The sequence below is a fragment of the Tursiops truncatus genome, chromosome 10, assembly GCF_011762595.2.
Source record: "Tursiops truncatus isolate mTurTru1 chromosome 10, mTurTru1.mat.Y, whole genome shotgun sequence".
Taxonomy (NCBI): Eukaryota; Metazoa; Chordata; class Mammalia; order Artiodactyla; family Delphinidae; genus Tursiops; species Tursiops truncatus.
In genome coordinates, this window is record NC_047043.1 from 64,964,751 (window position 1) to 64,987,834 (window position 23,084).

A 23,084-nucleotide genomic window follows, 5' to 3' on the forward strand; every position below is an offset into this window, starting at 1 on the left:
CTCAAGCGAGGGGCGGGGCTGACAGGGGAAGAGGCCCACCTTGGAGCTGGGTTTGTAGTCTGTGTGGACAGGCTGTGTTCTTGGCTGTGTGCACTCATTTTTACAGTGTGTTCTGTGGATTTGAAGCATTTTGGAGGCTGAGCCTATGTATGGATGTGTAGAGCATATCTCTGAATGTCTGTGTCCCTGGGTGGGCATTGTGTTTTCAACAGTTGCGCTGAGTGCTCATGGCAGGGCCTGCCTGAGCTTTGGTTCCAGGCAGGAGGGAGCCCTGCGGGAACCATTTGAGGACTTACAGGCCAATGCCCCCTCAACAAGAGAGCCATTCAGAGAGGGACGCATGGACATTCCAGGGAGAGCAGACTGAGGATTGAGAGTGGAAGATGTGTATCAAGGTGGTAAGGAGGGAGTCTGTGCTAAACAGGGGACTGTGGGTGGCTAAGCATTGATGACCAAGCATTGGTGGCCAGCTCCCTTCCCTGCTTTGTGGACCTTCCTTGTCTTTGGACTGGGGCCTCCTCAGCTCGTGGCACTAGGGCCACACAGGACACCTTCCTGGGTAACCCTTGGCAGACTTTTTAAATGTCCATCGGAGGTCGGGGCTGTGGCCTCCTCCTGGAGAACAGGATCAGAAAGACTGAAATGTCCCCTTAGAAATGCTGTTGCCTCCACCCCACCTTTGTCCAGCCATGGGGTTGCAGCCACTGTCCAGGGGTGACAGGCCATAAGATCATGGCCACTTATCTTCCCAGAAGTCAGGTGGCACCTCTCTCTCTCTCTCTCTCTCTTTCTCTCCCTTGGGTCATGGTTGCTGGGTCCCATGATGGAGTCCAGGATAACTACCTGCAGGAGGATACCTCCTAGAAGATCAGAGAAGGATGGATAAGTCTTGGATGATTAGAGGAGGTATCCCAGCTGTAGGGAGACAACCTGGGCAAAAGTGTTGAGGTGGCAATAAACCTTTTTCTTAACTGCAACCTAGAGAGAGAAGGGGCCAACCCCGCTTTAAGACTAAGAAAGCCGCACTCCAGAGAGCCTCCGGGGCGCTGTGGATCCTGAAACAAGTTTATTGGGTTCATTAACAAGTGACGAAGACACGCCTCCTCCGCTCTGCTCGCCCAACTAAGAGGACTGGTTCCTGCTCGGCCCCTGAGGTGCACTGGATCTCCATCCTCAGGCTACGAGATCCGCCCGCCCCCGCCGTCGGGCCGCGGAGCTCCAGGCGCCCCGCACCCAATCGGAGTCCGGCCCCGCCTACAGCCCGCCCTGCGCTCAATCCTTCTGGGCTAGGCTCTACCCCTACCGCTATCCCTTGGCGTGGCTCCGCCTCCAGCCCGAGCCGAGCTTGGGCCGCACCTAACTTCGCTTTCGCCAATCACCGGCCCCGAATCTCATATGGCCCCACCTCCGGCCCCGCCCCGTCCCAGACCCGGGCCTGACTCGCTCCGGCCCCACCCCCTGCCCGCCCTGCGGTCCGTGCGCGGCGGCCTGGAAGGCACCGCCCGCAGACGCTCGGAACTGCCGACCTGGGAGCTACTCGTAGAGGGCCGGCGGCGGGAGCAGAGTGGGTCGGGCGGGGCCGAGCTGGGCCGGGGCCGTGTGAGGGCCGGGCAGCGGCCGGGCCGGCGGACGGCGGGATGGGCTGCACCGTGAGCGCCGAGGACAAGGCGGCGGCCGAGCGCTCCAAGATGATCGACAAGAACCTGCGGGAAGACGGAGAGAAGGCGGCGCGGGAGGTGAAGTTGCTGCTGTTGGGTGAGGCAGCACCCTGCGCTGGGACCCCCGATTCCCCGCCCAAATCCCCGACTTTGACCTGAGGACTAGGGCTTCGAACTCTCAGACTCGGCCTGGACCCCCCACACCTGGACTTGAACCCCCCAAACCCGCCTGGCAAGGACATACAAATAATGGATCAAAACTCTGGGTTGGCCTAGACCTCTGATCCATAGCCCAGACTCTCAGATCACATCCTCAACTCATTCCAGACCCCAAACCCCCAAATCCAGCCACCAGTGCCCCAACACCCGCTGCCCAGAACTCTGCTTCACCATCCACCCTTGCTGACCAACCTCGCAGATCCTCAGAGCCCCTGCCTGTCCTTTCATACTTCCCTAGACTTTACCCAACCCCCCAGAATCCCACTTGGCCCCCACCTTCAGGCACCACCTGTTCCCTCACCTGCTCCCCCTATTCCTATTGGGCATGAGTATCTCCAGGGCCCCTCCCAGGCCCCCAGTCACTCCCTCCTTCTCCCTCTGTGCCCCATCCCTACTCTGGACCCAATATTCTCCACCTGTGCACCTTGACCCCAAGGGACCTCTCAAGTGGGATGACTGCTTATGAGCTCTCTCTCCAGCCAGAACCCCCAAACCTTTAGAGACCCCTGCTCCCTGCATCTGGCCCACCAGCTCCCTCTCTGCACACATCTCTCCTCAAACCCTCTGCTCCCCTGCTCTTAAGTCCTTTCCCACACTCTGGCCTTCTCCAGGTTCCCCCAACCCTCCTACACCAGGTGGGCCGGGCTGAGTGGACTGGCCCCAGACCTCTAAGGGGCTGGACTGAGGCTCCACTGGTCATGTTGGGGGAGGGGACCTGGCCTCAAGCTTCCCAGGGAGTTCTGCTGGGTATCTGTTTCCCAGTTTCTAAACCCTGTCTGGGCCAGTGAGGGGGGCATCTGGGAGTAGGAGCGAGTGTGGAGTTTGGGTTGCGTCGCCTCCAAGGCCAGGGAAGATGGTGGCTGCTTGAGGGGTGGGGGGAAGTGGAAGTGGTGAGACAGCCGACATATTGCTGCCCCCGGTGGGCGGGCCAAGGAGATATGCTGATTGGTGCTAGTCTTCCCGCACCCTTTCTGGGCCCAAAGGCCTGGGAAGTGGCCTCCGGGGGTGGGTGGGCCTGTCGGATCTTGAGGCCCTGTGAGTGGTGGACCAGCTGGTTGAGTAGTTGGGGGCCTGCTGGGGGTGGGCATCTGAAGTGGATTTGTGCAGAGGCTGCGGGCCTGGTAGTTGTCCCAGTCCAGCCTCCCCCTGGGAACAGGTGTGGTGCCCAGTGGTGGCCTGATTTGGGGGGGGTTCAGGCATGGGGCTGAGGGAGGCTCTCGCGGCAGCATTGGAGGCTGGACCTGTATGTGGGGGGGGTGTGGCCCCTCAGCCCCAGAGCTGCGTGGGGTCCCCAGGCTGTGAAAAGCGGGGCTTTTCATGCTGAGCGTATGGCCGAGGGACAGCATGTCTTCCATCCTGGGCCCATCTGTTGACTGTCCCTGGGGGCCTGGCCTCAGGGGCACAGCCCTGGAGGTTTCAAAATGGCATCCGCTCCTCTGCCACTGCGGGGAGGAAGAGAAGGGGCGGGAAGGGGCGGCGGCCCAGCCTCCTGGGCTGTTTTGCGTTGGGCGCTTGCCTCTTCCTGTCTCTGCTGCGAGTGCGGCAGCGGCAGCAGCGAGTGGGTGGCGACGCGGCGGAATGCCCATCGCTACTGCCCGCTGGGCCTGGGGAGGGTACTGCTTCCGGTACTGCTGCCTCCCAGTGCCCGGCCAGGGGGTCTCTAGCCAGCCCCTTCCCAGGCCGATTGCAGTTATGGCAGTGCCCGAGAAGATGTGGGACTGGGCCATGGGGCTCCTGGCCTGTTCTGTGTCCTGACCCCATTCCACCAGTCTTTGCTGCTTGGAGCCCGGCTCAGGTTTTAGGACTGGCCACCCCTCCCATGCTGGGCCGGCAGCAACCAGGGGTGCAGGGTTCCCTAGAAATGCTCAGCATGTTCTAGACTGGGGAGTCCATCTCAGCATTCTGCCCTTCTGGCCTTTGCTTTCTCTGTGAAATGGGCTTCCTGGGTTTGGGCCAGAGGAGTGCTGTGCCCAGGATGGGGGGAACAGGGACCTCGTGGAGGTTCCTGTTGGGAGTGGGGAGTGGGGGCTAAGACCCTGCAGAGGATGCACTGTAAGGGGCTGGGAGACCAAACTTTGCCTGAAATTGAGGACTCAATCTGCCAGGACTGCCTGGAGGAGGATCCTGGCTGGCCATCCCTTTCCTGTCCAGGTACAAAGAGGTGATGGGAGCCTAGCTGAGGCAGCTTCAGAGAGCTGGGTGCCTGTCCCACGTAGCGGAAAGACCTGTCCAGGCAACGGAACTCAGGCTGGGCAATTGCCAGCCTTGCCTCCCAGCCAGAACCACGCCTGCTGCCCCACCCGCATACTGGCTCCTTCCCGTCCTGGGTTGCCCCGCCAGCAAGCGGATATAGTCACTGTCACTGTCACCGGGGCAAAGGCAGATGTGATACACACTAACTGGTGAGAGGGTTTTTTCCGGCAGCTTGGTAGGGGGAGCAGAGTTGCTGATACCAGCCCTACTTCAGCGATACCCCTGCCTCCACCCAGTTCAACTTGACTGACCAGCTGTCCCCAGGTAGAATTTGGGGGCTCAGGCTGGGCACTTAGGGGAAAGTAAACCAGAGTGTGTGTGTTTAGAGAGTGACTTTGATTTGTTTGGGCTTGTGTGGGCAGTCTACAGAGAAGGGAGAGACAGTGCCCATCGCTGGCCCCAGGAAGGCTTCAGGGTATAAATACAGCAGTTCTCTCTTGCCCCTGGGACTTTGTATCTGTTCCCTTCCCTTGATGTACTTTTCTGCCGTTTCACTCCTACTTGATCGTTCTTTAAGACTCTGCTCAGGGATCGTCTCCCAGGATCCTTCTTTGACAGACCCCCTTCTCCAAGGCTCCTCTGCCCCCCGCCCCCACACCCCCCAGCGCTACCCCCATCAGAGTGTGGTATTTGTCCAGGTCACAGCTGCCCTCCCTTGCGACAGGGGCAGGGCTGCGTCCTGTTCATTTCTGAGCCTTCTGTGCCAGCATGGAGCATGATACCTATTGGGTGCTTCTTGTCTGTTTGTTGAATGAAAGCAGTGCTACTGGTGTGAACTTGGCCTTGGGGATGGGTAGATGGAGGAGCAAGATGGCGGTCACTGAGCCATCGCCTGCCATATCATGGGCAGGTGGCAAGGGCTCAGTGTAGGGCCAATGACCAGGACTGGGGGGTTGGGAGACTGAGGGAAAAGTTCTTCAGGCTGTTTCCTCCTGGTCTCATCAGGCTATGCTGGCACCTCAGAGACAGCCCTTATCCCACTCCATGCAGATCTCTTGCTGACGAGTGTGCAGCCTGTCACAGGGCACAGCACACAGTAGGGACTCCAACTGTTCATATGGGAGACTGGCTTTACATTCTTCCTTTCAGCTCAGGCTCTTTGGGGACTGTTGCAGGCCCGCTGTCTCTACCACTCCAGTAGAGCCTGTCTAGCTTTTAGGGCTGGAGCTGCCCCATAGTCATGTGGCTCAGACCAGAGTAATGCTGCAGGAGTTCTTGGCCTGGCCAGTGCGGAGCCTGCACATACAGGGGCTCAGTTAGGTTTATCAAATGAAAAGGAAGGGAGTTTTGTGACCTTTGTCCTGTCTGTGTCTCTCACAAGGGGCGTGGCACACTGTAGGTGCCTATTCAGTGTGTATGGAAAGAGTGAAACTATTGCGAACATCCGTGAACAGGGATAAATAATTCTGGGGCTGCTGCTTGGGGCTTGGTGTAGCTGGAGTTAGTGGGAAGGGCTAGCCCAGGATCCTGGCTGGCTAGGTAATGGGTAGAGTCTAATGATGCCTATGAATGCAGGGGCGTTGCTTCCTGGAGAAGGGGTACTCTGGGTGGCCTTGAAAAATTAGCAACATTTGCCAGGGTCAGGCATTGGGGGCAGAGGGACCAACTTGGTTCCCAAGCCTTTGGGTGGGTGTTTCCTGGCCTGTGGGGAGGAGGGCTCACCCTCCTTAGACTGGCTCTTGGGGTCACACAGACCTAGGTTCAAATCCCAGCTCCACCTAGTGTACTGGCTGAGAAACCCAGTGACAGGTGAAATCCTAGTAGGTGACCGGCTCTCCATCCATAACCTGGGACGCAGTGCCTGCCTACAGCCACAGGTGTTGTGGGGACAGTACACCAAAGTCTGGGGGTGTGCAAACAGGTGGGGGACCCTCTGCTGACTCCTGCAGAGCTGAGAGTTTGGTGGGGAGGGATCTCCCCAGCCTGGAGGCTGCCTGGCTACAGTATGGAGCCCCTGGGAACCCCCTCCCTTTCCCTTAGGCAGCTGCTCACAGCAAGCGGGAGACTGAGGCTTGCAGACATTGGGTGCCATCTGGAGTGACACACTGTCCTGGGGACCTTAGGCCCAACCTCTGGGGACTGAGCCACCTTCCTGGGGGTCTAGGGTTGGGGGTGTGTCAGGGCCCTGGGTACCGCGTGGGCTGGTACCCAGGCCAGCCTCCAGCCTCCCTATTCTCCCCATGGCCTTCACCATCCCACCATCCCGCTATCCTGCTATCCCGCCTTCAGGCTGGATTCATTAGCACTTGAATGGGGGGTGGGGCAGCTTGGGCCTCAGAGTCTCTTCTTCCCACCCCTCCCCCAGGCTAAGCCAGGCTTTGTCTTCCTGAGTCGGTGGTGCAGTGCTGGGGCTCCCAAGTGAGGGAGTGAGTAGGGGTCTAAGCCCTTTCTGACCCCCTCTGCCTAGGTCCTGCTCAGGCCCCCTGGGCTCAGCCCCTGCCCATGACTCCAATGTCGGTGCAGCCAACATGAAAAGTTGTACCTCTAGGATAGGAGTGAAACTGGGTCCTTCAAGTGATACCCCTGAGCTGGGAGACTGGGTGAATAAGGGCGGTTTTGCAAAGGAAGTGACACTGGAGCTCAGCTGAGGGTATCCCAGGAGGGTTGGGGGTTGGAGAACCCCAGACAGAGGTCAGAGCGGGTGGTAAGGACAGAGGGAATGCCTGCCACTGTGGCCAGAGGTGGAAGTCAAGCCAGTTGGGGAGTTCAGGCTTCCATGCCAGGACCTGAGGCAGCGTTAAGCCACCCACTGTGCTTGACTTGGAGCCTAGGCTGCCAGATGGGGACTGGCATGGTCAAGGACCTCTTTGGGTTGGCCCAGGGTTGGCCCTGGGCTGGCCTGAGCTGCCGGGTCACTGGGTAACATCATCGATACCCAGGCCTGCAAACGTTGCCCAGTTGCTCAGCAAGTGACAGCAGGTAGCTGGGGGTGGGGCCTGATGGGATCCCAGTGAGGTCCCTAGGCTCCAGCAGAGCAGGGGCTGGCACTTGGGACAGCTTGGGCCAGAGGCAGGCACACTAGTCCTGTACACCCTGCCCTCGATCTAAGTCCCTAGATGTGTCTCTCTCGGTCTCTGTCACTAGAAGCCACCCATTCTTTTGGCAGGAACAGGATGGAGGAAGCTTTGTCCACATAAGCCCTTAGCCTCTGAGGGACCAGGGCCTTGCCTCACCACATCCCCAGCAGAGGACGAGACAGTCCGACCCAGAGCCTAAGTGCTGTCTCCCCAGCAGGATGGGGGCAGGGTGCAGGCCAGCTTCTATCTCACCTTCCCAGTATCTCAGGGCAGGAGTCCTAACCTAAAAGTTCAGTGGGGGAAAGGAGTTAACAGGTTCTGGCCAGGCCACAGCTGATGGGCCTGCCTAAGAATGCCCTGGGGAGGGCAAGGACTAGGCCCTTTGATGGTGGCCCTACTACCTGCAGCTCTCAGGCAGCCCCTCCCTCAGCCACAGGTGCAGGGTGGGGCCCCTTCTGCCCAGCCCCACCCAGCCTCTCTAGCCTGTAGCTCTTGTTCTTACTAAACCCCAAACACTCCACCCTCACCCCATGCTGCTTTTGGGGCTATGGTCATCTTGGTGGTTGGAGGAATAATCTCCCTGGAATAACCACACATTCCCTAAACTGGACTGGACCTTCAGTGTTGGCCTTCTGGGTACACTTCCAAGGCTTGACAGTAAATGCCAGGCCAGTTTGAACCGAAGCCTAGAGGTGGGATCATATAAGCCTTGTTGAGAAGGTGTCCTTATGGCTCGGAGCGTTCCGGAGTGCCATGGTTGCTACAGCCTCAGAATATCCAGAGGGGGTGTTGATGGCAGCACCTACTGTGCCCCGGGCAGGAGGAGGGGCAGTGAAGTCTGCATGGCAGGGCTGGGCCTCTCAGGGAAGTGGTGTCCACACCAGAGGAAAAGGAGGAAGCAGCTGGAGGAGGAGGAGCCCAAAAGGGGAAGAGGCTAGAGAGCCGCTCACACTCTGCACTGGGGTGGGGAGTGTGAGCCAGCTCAACTGGGGGATTTAGAAGGTGAGCCCCACCTGTGCAGGCTCATCTGCATATGCCTGTGGGCGACCCTACTGGTAGTCACTGGGTTGGAGTCAATCTAGACAGCTCTGTCCCTTGTCCTGTCCCAGCAACCACTGGGCCCAAGATCTCAGAGAAGGTGGCGCCTCTGAGAAGGATTCCAGGCCCCTCCTTTGACCACAGGAAGTGGTGGCTGGGAGAGGGACGCCGGCAGGGGGGCTAGCAGGAAAGCAGAGGGCTGCTTCTATGTTCCCGAGCAGCCATTGCCCTCCAAAGCCGGAAGGCCGGCTGCAGGCCCAGATGAATACCCGGAAATGGAGCAGCAGCCCCGGGATTAGCTCACTCTGGGTTTCCCCTGCCTGGGGGTAGACAGAGGGCCCTTGATCCAGCGTAAGGATTCCCCCCACCCCACTACTCACTGGGCCTGGGGGTGCCTTCACTGGGCCTCAGTTTCCCCTCTGGTGATAACAGCAGCTGCCTCTGATTGATGACTATCGTGTAGGGTTGGTCTCATCGTATTTAACCCTGCGAGGCTGGGACTGACATTACATCCATTTCACTGATGCAGAAACGGAGGGTCCGGGACATCATGTGACTTACCCAATAAGTGGAGACACCAAAATGCGACCCAGGTAGTGACCCTGAGCACCTGCCCCCAACTGTTGTCACCCCTCAGGAGCCTGTGCCCAGTTGGCAAGAACTGCTCAGTCAGGATGACAGGCAGATGCTCTGGGTGCTCATGTGTTCTGCATATGCCTGGGGGGCCTCAATTCTTTTAGGAGATTGAAAGGGGACCATCTGCCCAGGAGGATGGGACCCAAGACTCTGTGCGTGAATCTTTTTCCTGCTTAAAGCCAGAAATCTGCTGTGTGGCCATGGGGTGACCTCGTCCTAATACATCTGGCCCACGTCCCCTCACGGGAATACTTAGGTCACAGTCAGGCAGCTTAGCGCTTTGCTCTTCCCCTAACATTACGCTTGTGCTTCCCACAGCACCCAGGCTTGGACTGAGACCAGGCCTGAGGAAAGCTCAGAGGCTGTCAGAGTCCAGCATGGGGGCCCCTGAACCTGAAGACTGGGAGTTGTCCAGATGAGGAGCAGGGAAGAGTGTTTCAGCAGAGGGTCCCCACTAAGAGCAAAGCCCGTGTACGGTACTGTGTGGAGACTGATATGTCTGTGGTGTGGGCTGGCTACAGCATGAGACGTGGTGAGGCCGGTCCTCATGCTACTTGGCCTCCAAAATCCAAGTTTTCTTGCCTTGCCTTCCCCCACGGAGGTTCCCAGGGTTTTGCTCTGGGTTGTCAGGCCAGGCCCTAGGGAACTGAGGAGCCTAAAAGCCTTAGGAGAGCTAGAGCAGAAGCAGCAGAAGCATCAAGGCGTCGGTGGGCCATGAGGCCACACACAAAGCTGAGAACATGCATCCTCATGGCCAGTCAAGACTTCGGGGCCCAGAGCGCCCACTCCCCCGTCTTCCTCACTGTGTGACCTCAGGCTGTCCTCTCCTCTCTTTGTGCCCAGTGCTGGGACCTGTGATGTCTTGATTCTCAGCACGGTCCATGGCTTGTGAGCACATAGGCAAACTGCCCGCTTGGGCTGGACAGTTTGGGGTGGGTGTGAGGACCCAAGGGAGGCTGCTCAGGGCAGGCGTTGGGCTTGGCACACTCCCCTGAGGGGTACATTTCATAGATGGGGACACTGAGGCCCAGGCATGGGCATCTCACCCAGGGTCTACCACAGTGAATCAGGAAGAAAGGTAGGGGTTATTCAGATTCTTTGAAAACAGCAAAGCGATTTCTTAAACGAAGAAGCCTCAAGAAGAGGGGTGTGCCAATGGCCTGGCTCCTTGTATGACCTGGGCCCTGTCCAGCACCGCCTGGCTCCTGTGGAGGGTGAGACCTGTAGCCTGAGTGGCCGACAGTGCACAGGTCTCAGGGCCTCCTCTCCTCCAGGGTGGTCTTCCTTACGTGGTGCCTCAGTTTCTCTGTGTACAGTGGGCAGGGACCCACTGAGGGAGACACAGCCCTGCCCTGGAAAGCCCTCTCCATGTCTGGCAGGACCCGAGGCCTATTTCCCTTGCACAGAGAGCTCTGACTTGGCAGTAGCAGGCCAGGCCCTGGTTGTTGGTGCTTCCCTGATGGGCATCATGAAGCCGCGGAAGCCGCTGGAGGCTTCCCAAGTGGCAGAGGCTGGAGGGAGGGAGGTTCCGGGTTTGTTGGGGCACCTGGAGGAAGCCAAGGCCACGCACGTGGGTGGCGGTGTCACAGGCTCCATCCAAGACCCACTGCCCGGCCCCTCTCAGTGCCAGACCCCAGCTGAGCCTCCTTGGAGGGAGTGAGGGGGCCAAAGAGCAGCACCTGGAGGAAGGAAGAGACACCAGGGGCGGGGCTTGGAGGGCCTTTGTCTGGCGGGGCCCTCTGCCCCTCCCTGCCGTCTCCATTGTTCCCTGGCGTGCCGCGTCTCTGCGGCCGAGGGCTTCCCAGGCTCGGGAGGGGGCCATGGCTGCGGCACCTCCCCCAGCTGCCCCTAGCCGCGGCTGCTTTCCAGAAACCAACGCGCCTCTGCGCCGCCCAACCCCCACCTCCTCCACCGGGTCTCTGGCTGACGGGCTCCCCCTGGTGGTGGCGGGACGGGACCCTAAGGCTGCAGGCGAGGGCCGGGAGCTATGGGGCCCCAGAACCGCAGGCTGCGCTGGAGACGTGGCACCTTCCAGGGATGACCGTGGGAGGTGGTGCCAGGGCTGTCTTCGGGGTGGGCTTCCCAGGGCTCACCCCTACCTTCCCCCAGTGCCCCCCGCCAGGGTAGGCCAGGGGAGGGGATTGGGAGGGGGGCGGTGGGGGCTAGGGGGCGGGGCCGTGCTGTGGGTTTTGAGCTGGGCTGCTGCCCGTCTACCCTGTGGTCCCAGCCACTGCCGCTTCTGAGAATCTCTGCCCTCAGGCCTGCCACGTCAGTTGGCTGCTCTCCCAAGCCCCACATGTTCCAGGGGAGCCCACCAGCACAAAAGCCTCTGCGGGGAGGCCTGTTACCCAGCCTGCCCAGCCTTCTGGGTGAGGAGAGCCAGTGAGCAGTGTCTGCCATGAGGCTGCTGGACGGGAAGGAGTACCCCGCTGTGGAGAAGTGCCGGGTTGTGAAGGGAAGTGACAACTAAGAGCAAAAAGCCAGCAAAGGAGTGAGTGGCTCTGACTCTGGTCCCAGGTTACACAAGTCCCGCCAGGGAACCACCACTGCTGAGTCAGCCTCTTAGCCACTGGGTCCTTGCCCTGTGCTGTGCTTTGTCTGAAAGCCTCAGAAACTCGCCTTCAAAATGAGATGGTCACAGCAGGCCCCTCTGCAGGCTGCGGTTGCAGTGACCTATGCAGCGTGGTCACTGTGGGTTGCAGGAAATGAGAGGTTTGGGGAAATCTGTCATCTTCCAAAGGGTAAAAGAAATAGTGATAATAACTTTGATCTGAATGCTCACCGTGTGCTGGGCACTCACCCGTCTCCTCGGACGAGATAATGGTGGTATCCTGTTTCACAGATGAGGTGTCAGAGGAAGGGCAGGATAGGACTGCAGCTCTTGGAGATCTCAGGGAGAATCGGGGTGGACACCAGGGCTCTGGCAGGTCTGGACCTCCCTCTGGGAGAGGATCTGAAAGTGAGAGATGGGCCTGCTGGCCACTCGAGGCTTCACAGCTTCTGCAGAAGGGAAAGTGGGGCCAGAGAGGAAAGCGGCATGTCAGGGCCTCCCTGCAGGACAAAGCCTTGTCTGGGAGGTAGAGGGTTCAAGATAGACGACAGCAGAGACCTGATGTTGGGGCTTGGGATCAGCATCAAGCCGTTGGACCAGTGGCCCTGTCTCTGCTGCAGAGGCCCTGCTGGCCTTGTTCAGGCAGGTGGAGCCGTTGTTTCTCCCTTCCCCCATCTGTTCCCTCCTCCGTTGGGGCCCAGCGCTCCCAGAGTGGAAGCAGATGTTCTAATGCAGAGCAGCCGCTGTCACCCAGCACATCTCGGCAATTACTGCCTGCCTGCTGGGGGCCCAGCAGCTGCGCCCCAGGGCAAGGGCTGCAGAGGTTTCTTCCTTGGTGGGAAGAGGTATGGCCCAGTGGGAACACTGAGGGCACCCCAGGGATCCTCTGTGGGTCCCTCTGGTCTCAGCTGGAGAAGGAACGCCTGGTGGGCCAGCTGTGGGTAGGAGACTCCTGGTACCTTCTACTGGCTGAGTTCCCCCCACCCAGCACCTTTGCAGCAATCCGGATCCAGCTAGTGAAGCCCCCTTCTCTGAAGGGAAGGTGCAGGGCTGGGTGGGGAGAACTGGGTGCCCAGGATTAGCAAGGTACAAGCAAACTCCACTCCAGGTACCAGCCTATCTAACAGGGGAACATCATCAGGCCCCGATGGAAAAGGAGTTCCTGGGGCATCTAGCTTGTGGGCTGCCCGAGAACCAGGGTGTCCACCGGGATATCATGCTGTGGCCCCACCCACCTCTGTCCCTTGATCTGCTGTAGCTGCTCCTGGGCCATGCCTCTGATTCTGTCCTGGTGTTCTCCCCTGCTTCCTGCTTGGCTGCCAGCATCACACCCTTGTCCTGCCACTTAACTCCTTCCCTCTTGAGTCACAGCTGCTGGAAGGACAACGGGACAGCTTTGACTCCAGGGATGAGGGCTCCATGACCTTGGTTTGTCCACCTGTCAAATGGGAGTTGTTCTGAAATGACCCCTGCGGGGGGCAGAGAATGTCCTCCAAACTCTTCAAAGGGAGAGGAAGGGAGATTGAGGCTCGAAGGGGACAGGGAAGGGAACCTCAGTGTCTGCCAGGTCTGCAGCAGCTAGGAAAATCAGATGCAAAGCAAGTTTGTGCTGTCATCCCCATCTCTGGGCAGGGTCATGGAGTGGCCCACACCCTTTACCAAGAGAGTAATCAAAGGGCCAGACAAGGAGACTGGTGCCTCAGGTGGACGGTGGTCCCAAAGTCACCCTCACCTGTGGTCCCCTACGCCCTGGAGATCTACCCGCTCTGAGTCTCAGTTCGCCTGGCTGGGGACGGCATGATCGATCTGACCCATCACTTTGCATCCTTGGCCTCCACTCTTGCACTGGCTGAGATTTGTGGCTCCTGGGTCTTCCTTTGCTCCAGGATGTGCTCCCTCCCTCCTGCTCTGTGGGAGCAAGTGACTAGGTGGGAAGGACAGCCAGGCGGTCACCTGGCCCTCGTGGTTAGCCAGTCCAGTGCTGTCCTCCCTGCCCCATGGATATTCTGGGCCCTGGGGAAAGGGCCTCAGTGATCAGGCATCACCATCAGGCCTTCCCAGGCCCTCTCCCCATGTCCCCACTCTGCAGGTGGGAAGTGTTAGTTTGAGGGGTCCTAGCTGTTCCCCTGCCATGCACAGCCCAAGGGAAAGGGAGGGATGCTGCCACTGACCAGAGCCCACACCCAGGGGAATGCACTGGGACTGGGGCCTCTAGTGCCCAGGGGCCGGACCGATAGAGGGGCTCATGCCCCAGCCTGTCGAGAGCCTGCCCATTTGTGCCACCCCCAATGCTCCCCTATCCTGGGAAGCAGGCCTGGGACAGTCAAGCCCAGTGATTCCAGGCAGCTGGTGGCGTTTGTGAGGCCTTCTCAGGGAGGCCCCTGGGTTGTGGACATGCCCAGGCTCACAGCTGTGAAGGCCGCAGCTGCACCTCAGTTTCCTCCTGGTCAATGTGGATCTGGGGTGGGAGGTAGGGGGGATGCAGGCAGGGGCCTCAGCAGGGTCTGCTGCTTCTCCGAGGGCACTGCAGAGACTCAGACCTGTGTCTGCCTGGGAAGTAAACCCAGTGGCAGGGACTGTGTGGCCCAGCCACAGTACCAGGCATGCAACACTGCAGGGTGAGCCACCTGCAGAGGGGCTATAACTGTGTGACAGCAGCCTCTCTCAGTTTCCTTTTTTAAAAAAATTTTTTTTTTGGCCACGCCCTGCGGCTTGCGGGATCTTAGTTCTCCGACCGGGGATCGAACCCGTGCCCCCTGCATTGGAAGCACAGAGTCTTAACCACTGGCCTGCCAGGGAAGTCCCTCAGTTTCCTCATTTGCGAGGTGGGGGTGAGAGTAGAGCTACCCCCGGGGCTTGTTGTGAGGTTACTTAGTGGGTGTGATAGGCGTAGAATAGCATCTGACACGTAGGGGGCACTATTCACAGCTCGGCCGTGATCATCATTGCGGATGTTATTGCTGCTCGTGGTAGTTTGTGTGTTAGCCCCTTCAGCCTCTGAGGTTGTCTTAACCAACCCTGAGGGATATGGGGGCCAGAGTCCTCAAGTGTGACTTCCCCACAGACCCCACCACACACCCTGCTGAGCTGCTCAGAGGGACAGACCCGCCACAGTGATCAGGAGGCTTGAGACACACGCAGGTGGGGCATGGGGCAGGTGTGCCCAGCAAAGAGAACTGCACGGGCAAAGGCCTGGAGTTGGCAAGAGGAGATGCCTGGCGGTGACGGGGCAGAGCAAACAGTCTGGGCAAAGGCTGGGAGGGAAAGCCAGGCCAAGCTGAGGTGCGCTCTACTTGGAGCTCAGGACAGGGAGCAAGCGGCAAAGGGAAGAGGTGGGACCCTGCCTCCACCCCCTCCATCCCCCAGCCAGGAGTTGAGTGGTCTCACACTTCCCTGCAGACTCCCTGAGGAATGCAGATTTCTGGCCTGCACCCCTCGAGATGTGGCTGTGTGTCTGGGATGGGGCCTGGAAATCTGCTTTTAAAAAGACAAACAAACAAAAAAAACACCCTCCCAAGGCATCGTCCTGCAGCATCTGAGCCACATTTTGAGAAGGGCTGAGCAGGCCACGCATCATCGTCGTACATGTCTCCCTGCCTTTCTGAATCCTGGCAACATGATCTTGGGCCAAGACTTTAATTTTCTGAGCCTCAGTGTCCTTGTCTGTGAAATGGGAGAAACAGTACCTATCTCTGGGGCTGCTATGACAGTCACAAGAGAGAGAGCCAGCAAATCCCTCAGCAATGGCCAAGTGTGTGTGTGTGTGTGTGTGTGTGTGTGTGTGTGTGTGTGTGTGTGTGTGTGTGTGTGTGTGTGTGTGTGTGTGTGTGTGTGTGTGTGTGAGTGACACTGCATGTTTCCCAAGTCCTGGTCTCTATCTGCTCAGAGCAGACATGGGCCCAGTGAGCAGGGCGCTGGGCCTTGGGCCATGTCTGGGAGGCAGGGGTATGACGCCATGCCCGGATCCAGGCCCCTTGGCAGCTGCGGCTCAGAGTGGAGGGAGAGAGGGCTGCTGCCCCGCTGGAGTGAGCAGGGCTCCTCTGCTAGCTGTGCCTAGGCACCATGTTGGGGAGCACTAGCTGCAGAGTGGCAAGCCTGCATGTGTGAGGATGACAGGGTGACTCCTGAGCCTCAAGTCTCCAGCCGAAGCCCCTGAACTCAACCAGGGAACTGGGGAGCCATGGTGGGCAATGGACCTTGTGGGAAGCGAGGGCCTGGAGTGAGTCCACCATGGGATCCAGGTGGCCGAGGTTGCCTTCACCCCTGTGGCCTTGCCAGCTGCACCCCTGGTAGCTCTGCTGCCCACCAGGCCCGACTGCCTCCATCTCACTGTGCAATTGATGGGGAGGGTGAGTTCTGCCTCTAGGCCACGTGGCTGGCTTACCTCTGTAACCCCACTGGGCCTGCTCCCTGACCAACTGTACCCTTTGTTCCAGGTGCTGGGGAGTCAGGGAAGAGCACCATTGTCAAGCAGATGAAGTAAGTGCTGTGTGCGGGAGGCAGCCTCCAAACCTTGATTTCCCCTCTTCTTCCTCTGGGCCTGTACTGGGTCCAGTATACCCAGCCCAAGTATAGGCCCAGCCGTGTTAGCCAGGTCCAGGACCTTCCCAGAGGCAGCATCCATCCTCAGGTCCGAGTGGTTTAGAGGCAGTTTCCCCCTTTCTTTTTTTTTTTAATTTATTATATTATATTTATTATATATATAAAATATTATATTTTATTTTTGGCTGCATTGGGTCTCCATTGCTGCACACGGGCTTTCTCTAGTTGCGGCGAGTGGGGGCCACTCTTCATTGCAGCGCACGGGCTACTCATTGCGGTGGCTTCTCTTGTTGCTGAGCTCAGGCTCTAGGTGACGCAGGCTTCAGTAGTTGTGGCACACGGGCTTCAGTAGTTGTGGCACGCGGGCTCAGTAGTTGTGGCACACGGGCTTAGTTGCTCCGCAGCATGTGGGATCTTCCCAGACCAGGGCTCGAACTCGTGTCCCCTGCATTGGCAGGCAGATTCTTAACCACTGCGCCACCAGGGAAGTCCAGTTTCCTCCTTTCTGAAGTAGGTCTCTCCAGGCCCCAGCAGCCCCAGGCAGCCATGTGAGGTCCCTGTGCCCTGTACTCTCTAACCCCTGACTCCTGGCTGCCAGGATCATCCACGAGGATGGCTACTCAGAGGAGGAATGCCGGCAGTACCGGGCAGTCGTCTATAGCAACACCATCCAGTCCATCATGGCCATTGTTAAAGCCATGGGCAATCTGCAGATTGACTTTGCTGACCCCTCCCGCGCGGTACGTGGACTCCCCAACCCTGCCTCCCTCCCATAAGGCTTCAGGGCAAGTCTTGTCCTGGGGAAACTGAGAACACCCCAATCTGGGCCTCATTCCGGAGGCCTCCCTGCCTCTGACAGGTGGGGTGGGGGTGTGCTCCTGCAACTAGCTGACCACTCACTGCTGTGCCCAGGACGACGCCAGGCAGCTGTTTGCACTGTCGTGCACGGCTGAGGAACAGGGCGTGCTCCCTGAGGATCTGTCCGGTGTCATCCGGAGGCTCTGGGCTGACCACGGTGTGCAGGCCTGCTTTGGCCGCTCGCGGGAGTACCAGCTCAACGACTCTGCCGCCTAGTGAGTACTCCAAGGGGCTGGGCTGGGGGTGCAGTGTGGGGAGACCTGGACTATAGCCTGAACCAGAGGGCCTGAGCACCCTTAAAAAGATACTGCCAGCCTCTGTTCGTGAAGCTGCTGACTGTCAGCCAAGGTCTTGGTGATCTGGGGTTTGGCCTGGTGCAGGGCTGTGGAGGGACATCCAGACAGATGGTGCCACCCAGATAGGCTGCTGGCCCCGTACTCTCATGTCTCCTCTCCTACCTCTGCTTAAGCCAGTCCCTCTGTCTGAACAGCTTTCCCAGTCCCACTGCCCATGCCATCCTGAGGCCACCCAGAGAGGGGCTGGACCTCTGTGAAGGTGGGTGGAGGCCGGTCTTGCCTGGCCATGGCACCTGAGCCCTGCCCCAGTCACAGGGACAGCCGCCCCACTCTCCCCGCCGGGCCTGAATGCACTTGTGAGTGCACGCCCCTCACAGGAGCTGCAGAGTCACAGCCAAACACTGCGGGGGCGGGGGTGCTCCCCAGAGGTCACAGGCTCAGCGCCAGCAGAGCTTTTGGGTCCTGGAGGCAAGGAGGGGTGGGTCCTATCAACCACTGCCATCTCAGTGCCCAGGATACTCAAGGAGGGCAGCGTAGGGCCACCTTCCAGCTACTTCCCACTCCTCCATCATCCTCATCCCCGTTCTTCATTCCCCAGACATTAAGTTCCCACCTTGTGCCCAGCACTGTTCTGGGTGTGGGAATTCAGCAGTGAACATGGGCCCTGCCCTCCCAGGCAGGTTTATGCCATGACAAGGTCACCCAGAGGTGGGGAGCAGATTGGAAAACTCCAGGGACCAGGCATACTGCAGCCCCTCCTCACAGCAATCCTCCAAGACTGCTGTGGGGCAGTGGGTCCCTGGGGTGAGCCCACCTGTTGGGGACAAGGGAAAAACTAGTGGGGAACCCACCATGAGGCCTCTGGGCTGGAGGCTCTCAGTAGGGGGCAGGGTACAGTTTGCAGGTCACAGCACATGCGTCATGGTTCCCCATAGCCCTTCCTGTTTTTCTGTTCTGTCTCTGCGTCTCTGAGGTCATTTCCCTCTGGCCTAGCTGCTGGTGGGAGCCAAGGGCTCGCCCCAGCAGCCCTGCCCCAAGAGCAAGACACTGGTACTGGGCAGTGGCTGGGAGGCCTGGACCCAACCCATAGGACACAGCAAGGATATTGAGGCAGGCAGCAGAGCTGGTCTCAGGGCTTGGCCGGGGCAGCTTGGATACTAATTAGGAGAGCTGGTAATGAGGAGCCCCTGGGACCCCCGCCAAGCGAGTGTTCATGCCTTCCCCCTGAGGAGCCCAAATTTTACTGGGCAAAGAGCCCACTGGGCCTGGCAGGCCCCAACCTGTCCAGCCCTGCATCGAAGGACATGCCAGCCTGCTCTGTGGCGGGTGCCGTAATTACGCCGATTAGCATCCTGAATCTCTCACTGAAGGACTAATTTGCCCCCTCCCACTGCCCTCACCTGTAGTTCCAGCACCCTGGATCTTGTCTGACGCAGGCCTGCCTCAGACCTGGGTGCTGGGGCTTGGCTGGCTAGCCACAGAACTGCCCCTCCTCCCAGGCCCATTCCACAGGCAGGAGGCAGGGGTGCTAGTGCAGGTTTCCTCATCTGAGCAGTGAATGCAGTACAGGCAAGGGTTAAAGCGGCAAGGGCTATGCCTGGGAAATGAGGGGATGGGAGGGAACGGGGCCCGGTGGCCCCCACTGATGCCCCACTCCCCATCCCAGCTACCTGAATGACCTGGGGCGCATTGCACAGAGTGACTACATCCCCACGCAGCAGGATGTGCTGCGGACTCGCGTGAAGACCACGGGCATCGTGGAGACGCACTTCACCTTCAAAGACCTACACTTCAAGTGAGCGAGCGTGTGGGCAGGGTAATGGGGCAGGAGCTGCCAGCCTTGCGGGTGACAGGGAAGAGATCCTCACTCCAGGGCCTGCCGATGGCTGTTGGGAACGAGGGCTGGTCCAGGATCCGCAGCCCCACTCTGAAGTTTCTTAAGGCTTTGTGGTTGCCAGCAGCTCACAGCCTCTGCTGACCCTGCCCCATGTGGAGGCAGCCTACCCTGCTGACCAGCCTGACCCTGCTGGGCCAGACGTGTCCTGGCTTAGAACCCCAGGGGTAAGGTGGGCCAGCGTGGATGATTCCATGGAGGCAGCCGCCATACTCTGAGCAGGCCTCTGTCCTCAGTCGGTCAGCCTGTGAAATGGGGCAGGGACCTTCTCGCAGAACTCCCTTCTCTGGAGCTAAGGTGCTGTGTTTGCAGGATGTTTGATGTGGGTGGTCAGCGGTCTGAACGGAAGAAGTGGATCCACTGCTTTGAGGGCGTCACAGCCATCATCTTCTGCGTAGCTTTAAGCGCCTATGACCTGGTGCTAGCCGAGGACGAGGAGATGGTGAGAGGCCCGGAGGCCACTGGGGGAGGGTGGGGGCAGTGGTAGGGGCGGGGGCTGGTGCTGAAGGCGCTGTCCTGCCCCCAGAACCGCATGCATGAGAGCATGAAGCTGTTTGACAGTATCTGCAACAACAAGTGGTTCACGGACACATCCATCATCCTCTTCCTCAACAAGAAGGACCTGTTCGAGGAGAAGATCACACACAGCCCCCTGACCATCTGCTTCCCTGAGTATACAGGTGTGGGGTCTGGGCCTCTGGGGAGGAGCTGGTGGTGACCAGGTGGCCCACGGGCGCCCCCCGCTGGACAGAAGGGTAACTGTGGGACACACGCAAGGGCTGGTGCCTCACAGGCTTATATATCGATACTTGTGTCTGTACACCCCAAGGCCCTTCTTAACACACTCAGGCATGTACTCTGTACGTCACTGAGCATCCTCCTTCACACAATCAGGTGCCCCTCTTTGCACACTCAGACGTGCCTGTGCCCTCTCACAAGTGTCACACGTTATATGCTTGTCAGTTCACACGCATAGAACCTCGCTGTACCTATGGGACAGGCCTGCCTGCCGCACATGCAGCACGAGTCCTCACCATTTTGTCTCCCACAGGGGCCAACAAGTACGATGAGGCAGCCAGCTACATCCAGAGCAAGTTCGAGGACCTGAACAAGCGCAAGGACACCAAGGAGATATACACGCACTTCACGTGCGCCACTGACACCAAGAACGTGCAGTTTGTGTTCGATGCTGTCACCGATGTCATCATCAAGAACAACCTGAAGGACTGCGGCCTCTTCTGAGGGGCAGCGGGGCCTGGCAGGATGGTGAGCCAGAGGGGGCCGGGCAGGGAGGAACAAAGTGGGGCCACTGAGCCCAGAGAAGGGACACGGTTGGGGCTGGGGAAAGTCCAGGTGGGGGTGGTGAACTTGGAAACCCGCTAGGAGACCAGAGGGCAAGGGGAGGGAGGCACAAGGTGCTGAATCAGGAGGGCGATGGAATGCAGGGCACTGACGAGGTGGCACAGGTAAGCCTGGGCTCCGTTCTGCCCATTGGTCCAGACAGCAGAAATGCCTGGTTGTGTCCTGGGACAGAACTAGAGGGCTGTCCCGATTTTCCTTGGAGAAAACTCACTTTCTCACCCACCAGGCCATTGGCCTAGCCTGAAGGATCTAGATGACAGAGGGGGCCCAGCTGCCTCAGCTGCCCACCACTCAGTATGACCAGCTCTGCACTCATCCCTGCTGTCTTCCCCTCTGACCTATCTGAGGGCCCTGGTCTGAGGCTGGCCCCACCAGCCCTGGGAGAGGTGGGGAGGATTCTGCCAGTGCTACAGACTCCCCTCCCCCACATAACCCAGCAACACACACTGGCTTCTGGGCGGGCACTGTGTCCCTGGTAACGAGTGGGTGGGGAAAAAGGAGAAGGGTCATTGTCTAGGGAGGCGGGAGGAGAGACACACACTGGCTACCTCCCTCCCTCCCGACCCATGCCCTGACTGTCCCCCACCTCCAGGGCCACCGCCGACTCTGCTCCCCCCAGCCCCTGAGGAAGATGGGGGCAAGAGGACCACGCTCCCCGCCTGTCCCCCTGGCCGCTTTTCCCCTTCTCTCCTCTCTCTGTTCTTGGCTCCCCCTCTCCCCTCCCTCAGCTCCAGAGACTTGGGGGAAGGGTTGCCACAGGCCTCCCTGTTTGAAGCCTGCCCGTATCCCAGGTGCAGGGAACGGCCACCGTACCCCCTCCTGGCATCTGTTCTGGTTTTAACTGTTGTCTTGTTCTGTGATGGGGGAGGGGAGCACATGCTGAGTCTCCCAAGGCCTGTGTTTGGAGGGGCACCCACTTCTCCAGCCTGGGACCCCTGGCTTCGCCCAGCATCAGCCCCTGACCCAACCCAAGTCCAAATGTTTACAGGGAGCCTCCTGCCCCCACCAACCCCTTCCCCCTAAGCCACTCGGAGGCCCCAAAGGAAAAAGCACAAGAAGCGTGAGACGCCACCATTCCTGGAGACCACAGTCCACTGGCTCATTCTCGTAGCTTTTTTTTAAAAAAAAAAAGAAAGGCAAAGGGAAAAAAAAAGAGAGAGAAAACTGCAAACCTAGAAAACTTTTTAGAAGAAAAACTATTTAAAACTGTCAGGTCCTGACCAGCACCCACCCAACCCCCTTCCCATGATTCCGTGCCTTGAGTGTGTCTGCGTGTTTACACCCATCCCTCTGCTGGTTGCCCCCTGTGCGGGCGGCGCCCCTGCCCTGCCCTCTACAGAACTGGGTTTCAAGGGCTGTTCCAGACAACTGCCAACGTCACTGAGGGCCCCGCCCCAGCGGCCCTGGGCCCTGGCTCCATTAACCTAAATGTAGCTCCTTAGCGCTAACCTAGGAACCGCCGCTGCCTGCTGAGGGGCCACGCCCCTCATGCCCTCACCCCAGGCCCGGGTCCTTCAGTGTTGAACACTTCCTTGCTTTTTTCACATGTTTTATGGAATTGTTCACCTGGTTTGAAATAATAAAATGTAGAAAGAAAAAATACCAAGAACTGCTCGACATTCTTCTCTCCAGGGGGCAGAGACCCAGGCTAAGATGTGCCAAGGTGATGGTAGTCTGGACCTGGATCCTCACTTGTGGCAGGGCCCTGGGCACTCAGCTCGCAGGTCATACTCAGGCCCAGTACTTACCACTTTAGTTTTCCCCCTTGGACTAGTCATCTTACATGTTGGGGCCTCCATGTCTCCCCCTCTTCCCTCAGCACCTCTGCAGTCTTGGGTCTGGGGCAGCCTTCTGGAACAGTGGGGCAGATTTCTTAAGGAGCTCTTCTCCTAAGGGATTCTTCCACATTGGGAGCAGGAGGAGTGTCCAATGAGTCTAGTGCGGAAGGAAATGTGACTTCTGACCTCCCAGGCCCAGCGCCCAGGGATAGTGTGCGTTGCTGAGGCCACACAGCCAGGTGGGCTGCAGCCCCCTGCACACCCTCCCTTCTTCCTGGGTCCTTTGCCAGGGCTCTGAGACATTGCCCAGAGCCCTGCCCAGAACTGAAGTCCCTTGGGCTTGACTAAACAGAAAGTTGAGGACAGCAGGGGCCTTGAGACATGTTCAGAAAGGTCTCTGACCAAGAGGTCCCCCTCCAAACCTGAGGAGGGTAGGGACAGGCAGGTGGCTACACTTCAGTGTGACTGTAGCCACCGGCAGGGCAGCTGGATAGCTGCAGGGCTATGGCTACGTTGGGCTCTCAGTGCAGAGCCTTCCATGAGGCTATGGGAAGTGCTCGTGCATTGCTGGAGGAGGGAGCAGCAGATGACAGGGCCGGGGTGCCTGTGGGGTGAGCCCCTAGCTCCAGGCAAGGCACCTGGACCTAGGGGTCTGCAGCCCTCTGAGCCTGTGGGAAGGGCTCGGTAAAAGGCCCGCCTCTGCTGGGCGGAGCTCCCAGGCGAGCTCTTCCGCCTTCGGCCGCCAGAGGGCGCAGCAGCCCGTGCTGGGCCCCGCCGGGCCGGTCGCGGAGGCTGACGTCATCGGGTCCTGCGGAGGCCGCCGGGCACAAAGGCAGCTTTGTAGGGCGGCGGCGGCTCCGCGCCCTCGGCGGGACAAAGCGGCCTGGGCCGGGGTCGGCGCCGCGGAGGCGGAGAGGGCGGGGCGAGTGGGAGGGTAGGGCCGGGGACCTGGGACCTCGCCTCCGCACACCTGCCAGTCTCC

The 23,084-nt window shown here is 59.3% G+C and overlaps 1 protein-coding gene across 1 annotated transcript; it reads left to right on the forward strand.

The window, feature by feature from the left end:
• The first annotated feature begins 1,494 nt into the window (after nt 1-1,494).
• GNAI2 (G protein subunit alpha i2) lies at nt 1,495-21,766 on the forward strand. The gene is made up of 9 exons (XM_033865015.2): nt 1,495-1,755; nt 15,809-15,851; nt 16,513-16,654; nt 16,827-16,987; nt 18,735-18,863; nt 19,275-19,404; nt 19,489-19,642; nt 20,014-20,228; nt 20,917-21,766. The coding sequence occupies exons 1-8, from the start codon at nt 1,638-1,640 to the stop codon at nt 20,202-20,204; spliced, it is 1,068 nt and encodes a 355-aa protein (XP_033720906.1). The 5' UTR covers nt 1,495-1,637; the 3' UTR covers nt 20,205-20,228; nt 20,917-21,766.
• Nucleotides 21,767-23,084: the final 1,318 nt, after the last annotated feature.

Bases quoted from the DNA above. Each gene is read 5' to 3' on its own strand.
- GNAI2 (XM_033865015.2), top strand. From the start codon at position 1,638: ATGGGCTGCACCGTGAGCGCCGAGGACAAGGCGGCGGCCGAGCGCTCC. The intron at 15,852-16,512 runs GTAAGTGCTGTG...CCTGGCTGCCAG, and splicing joins ACCATTGTCAAGCAGATGAA to GATCATCCACGAGGATGGCT. The intron at 19,643-20,013 runs GTGTGGGGTCTG...TGTCTCCCACAG, and splicing joins CTGCTTCCCTGAGTATACAG to GGGCCAACAAGTACGATGAG.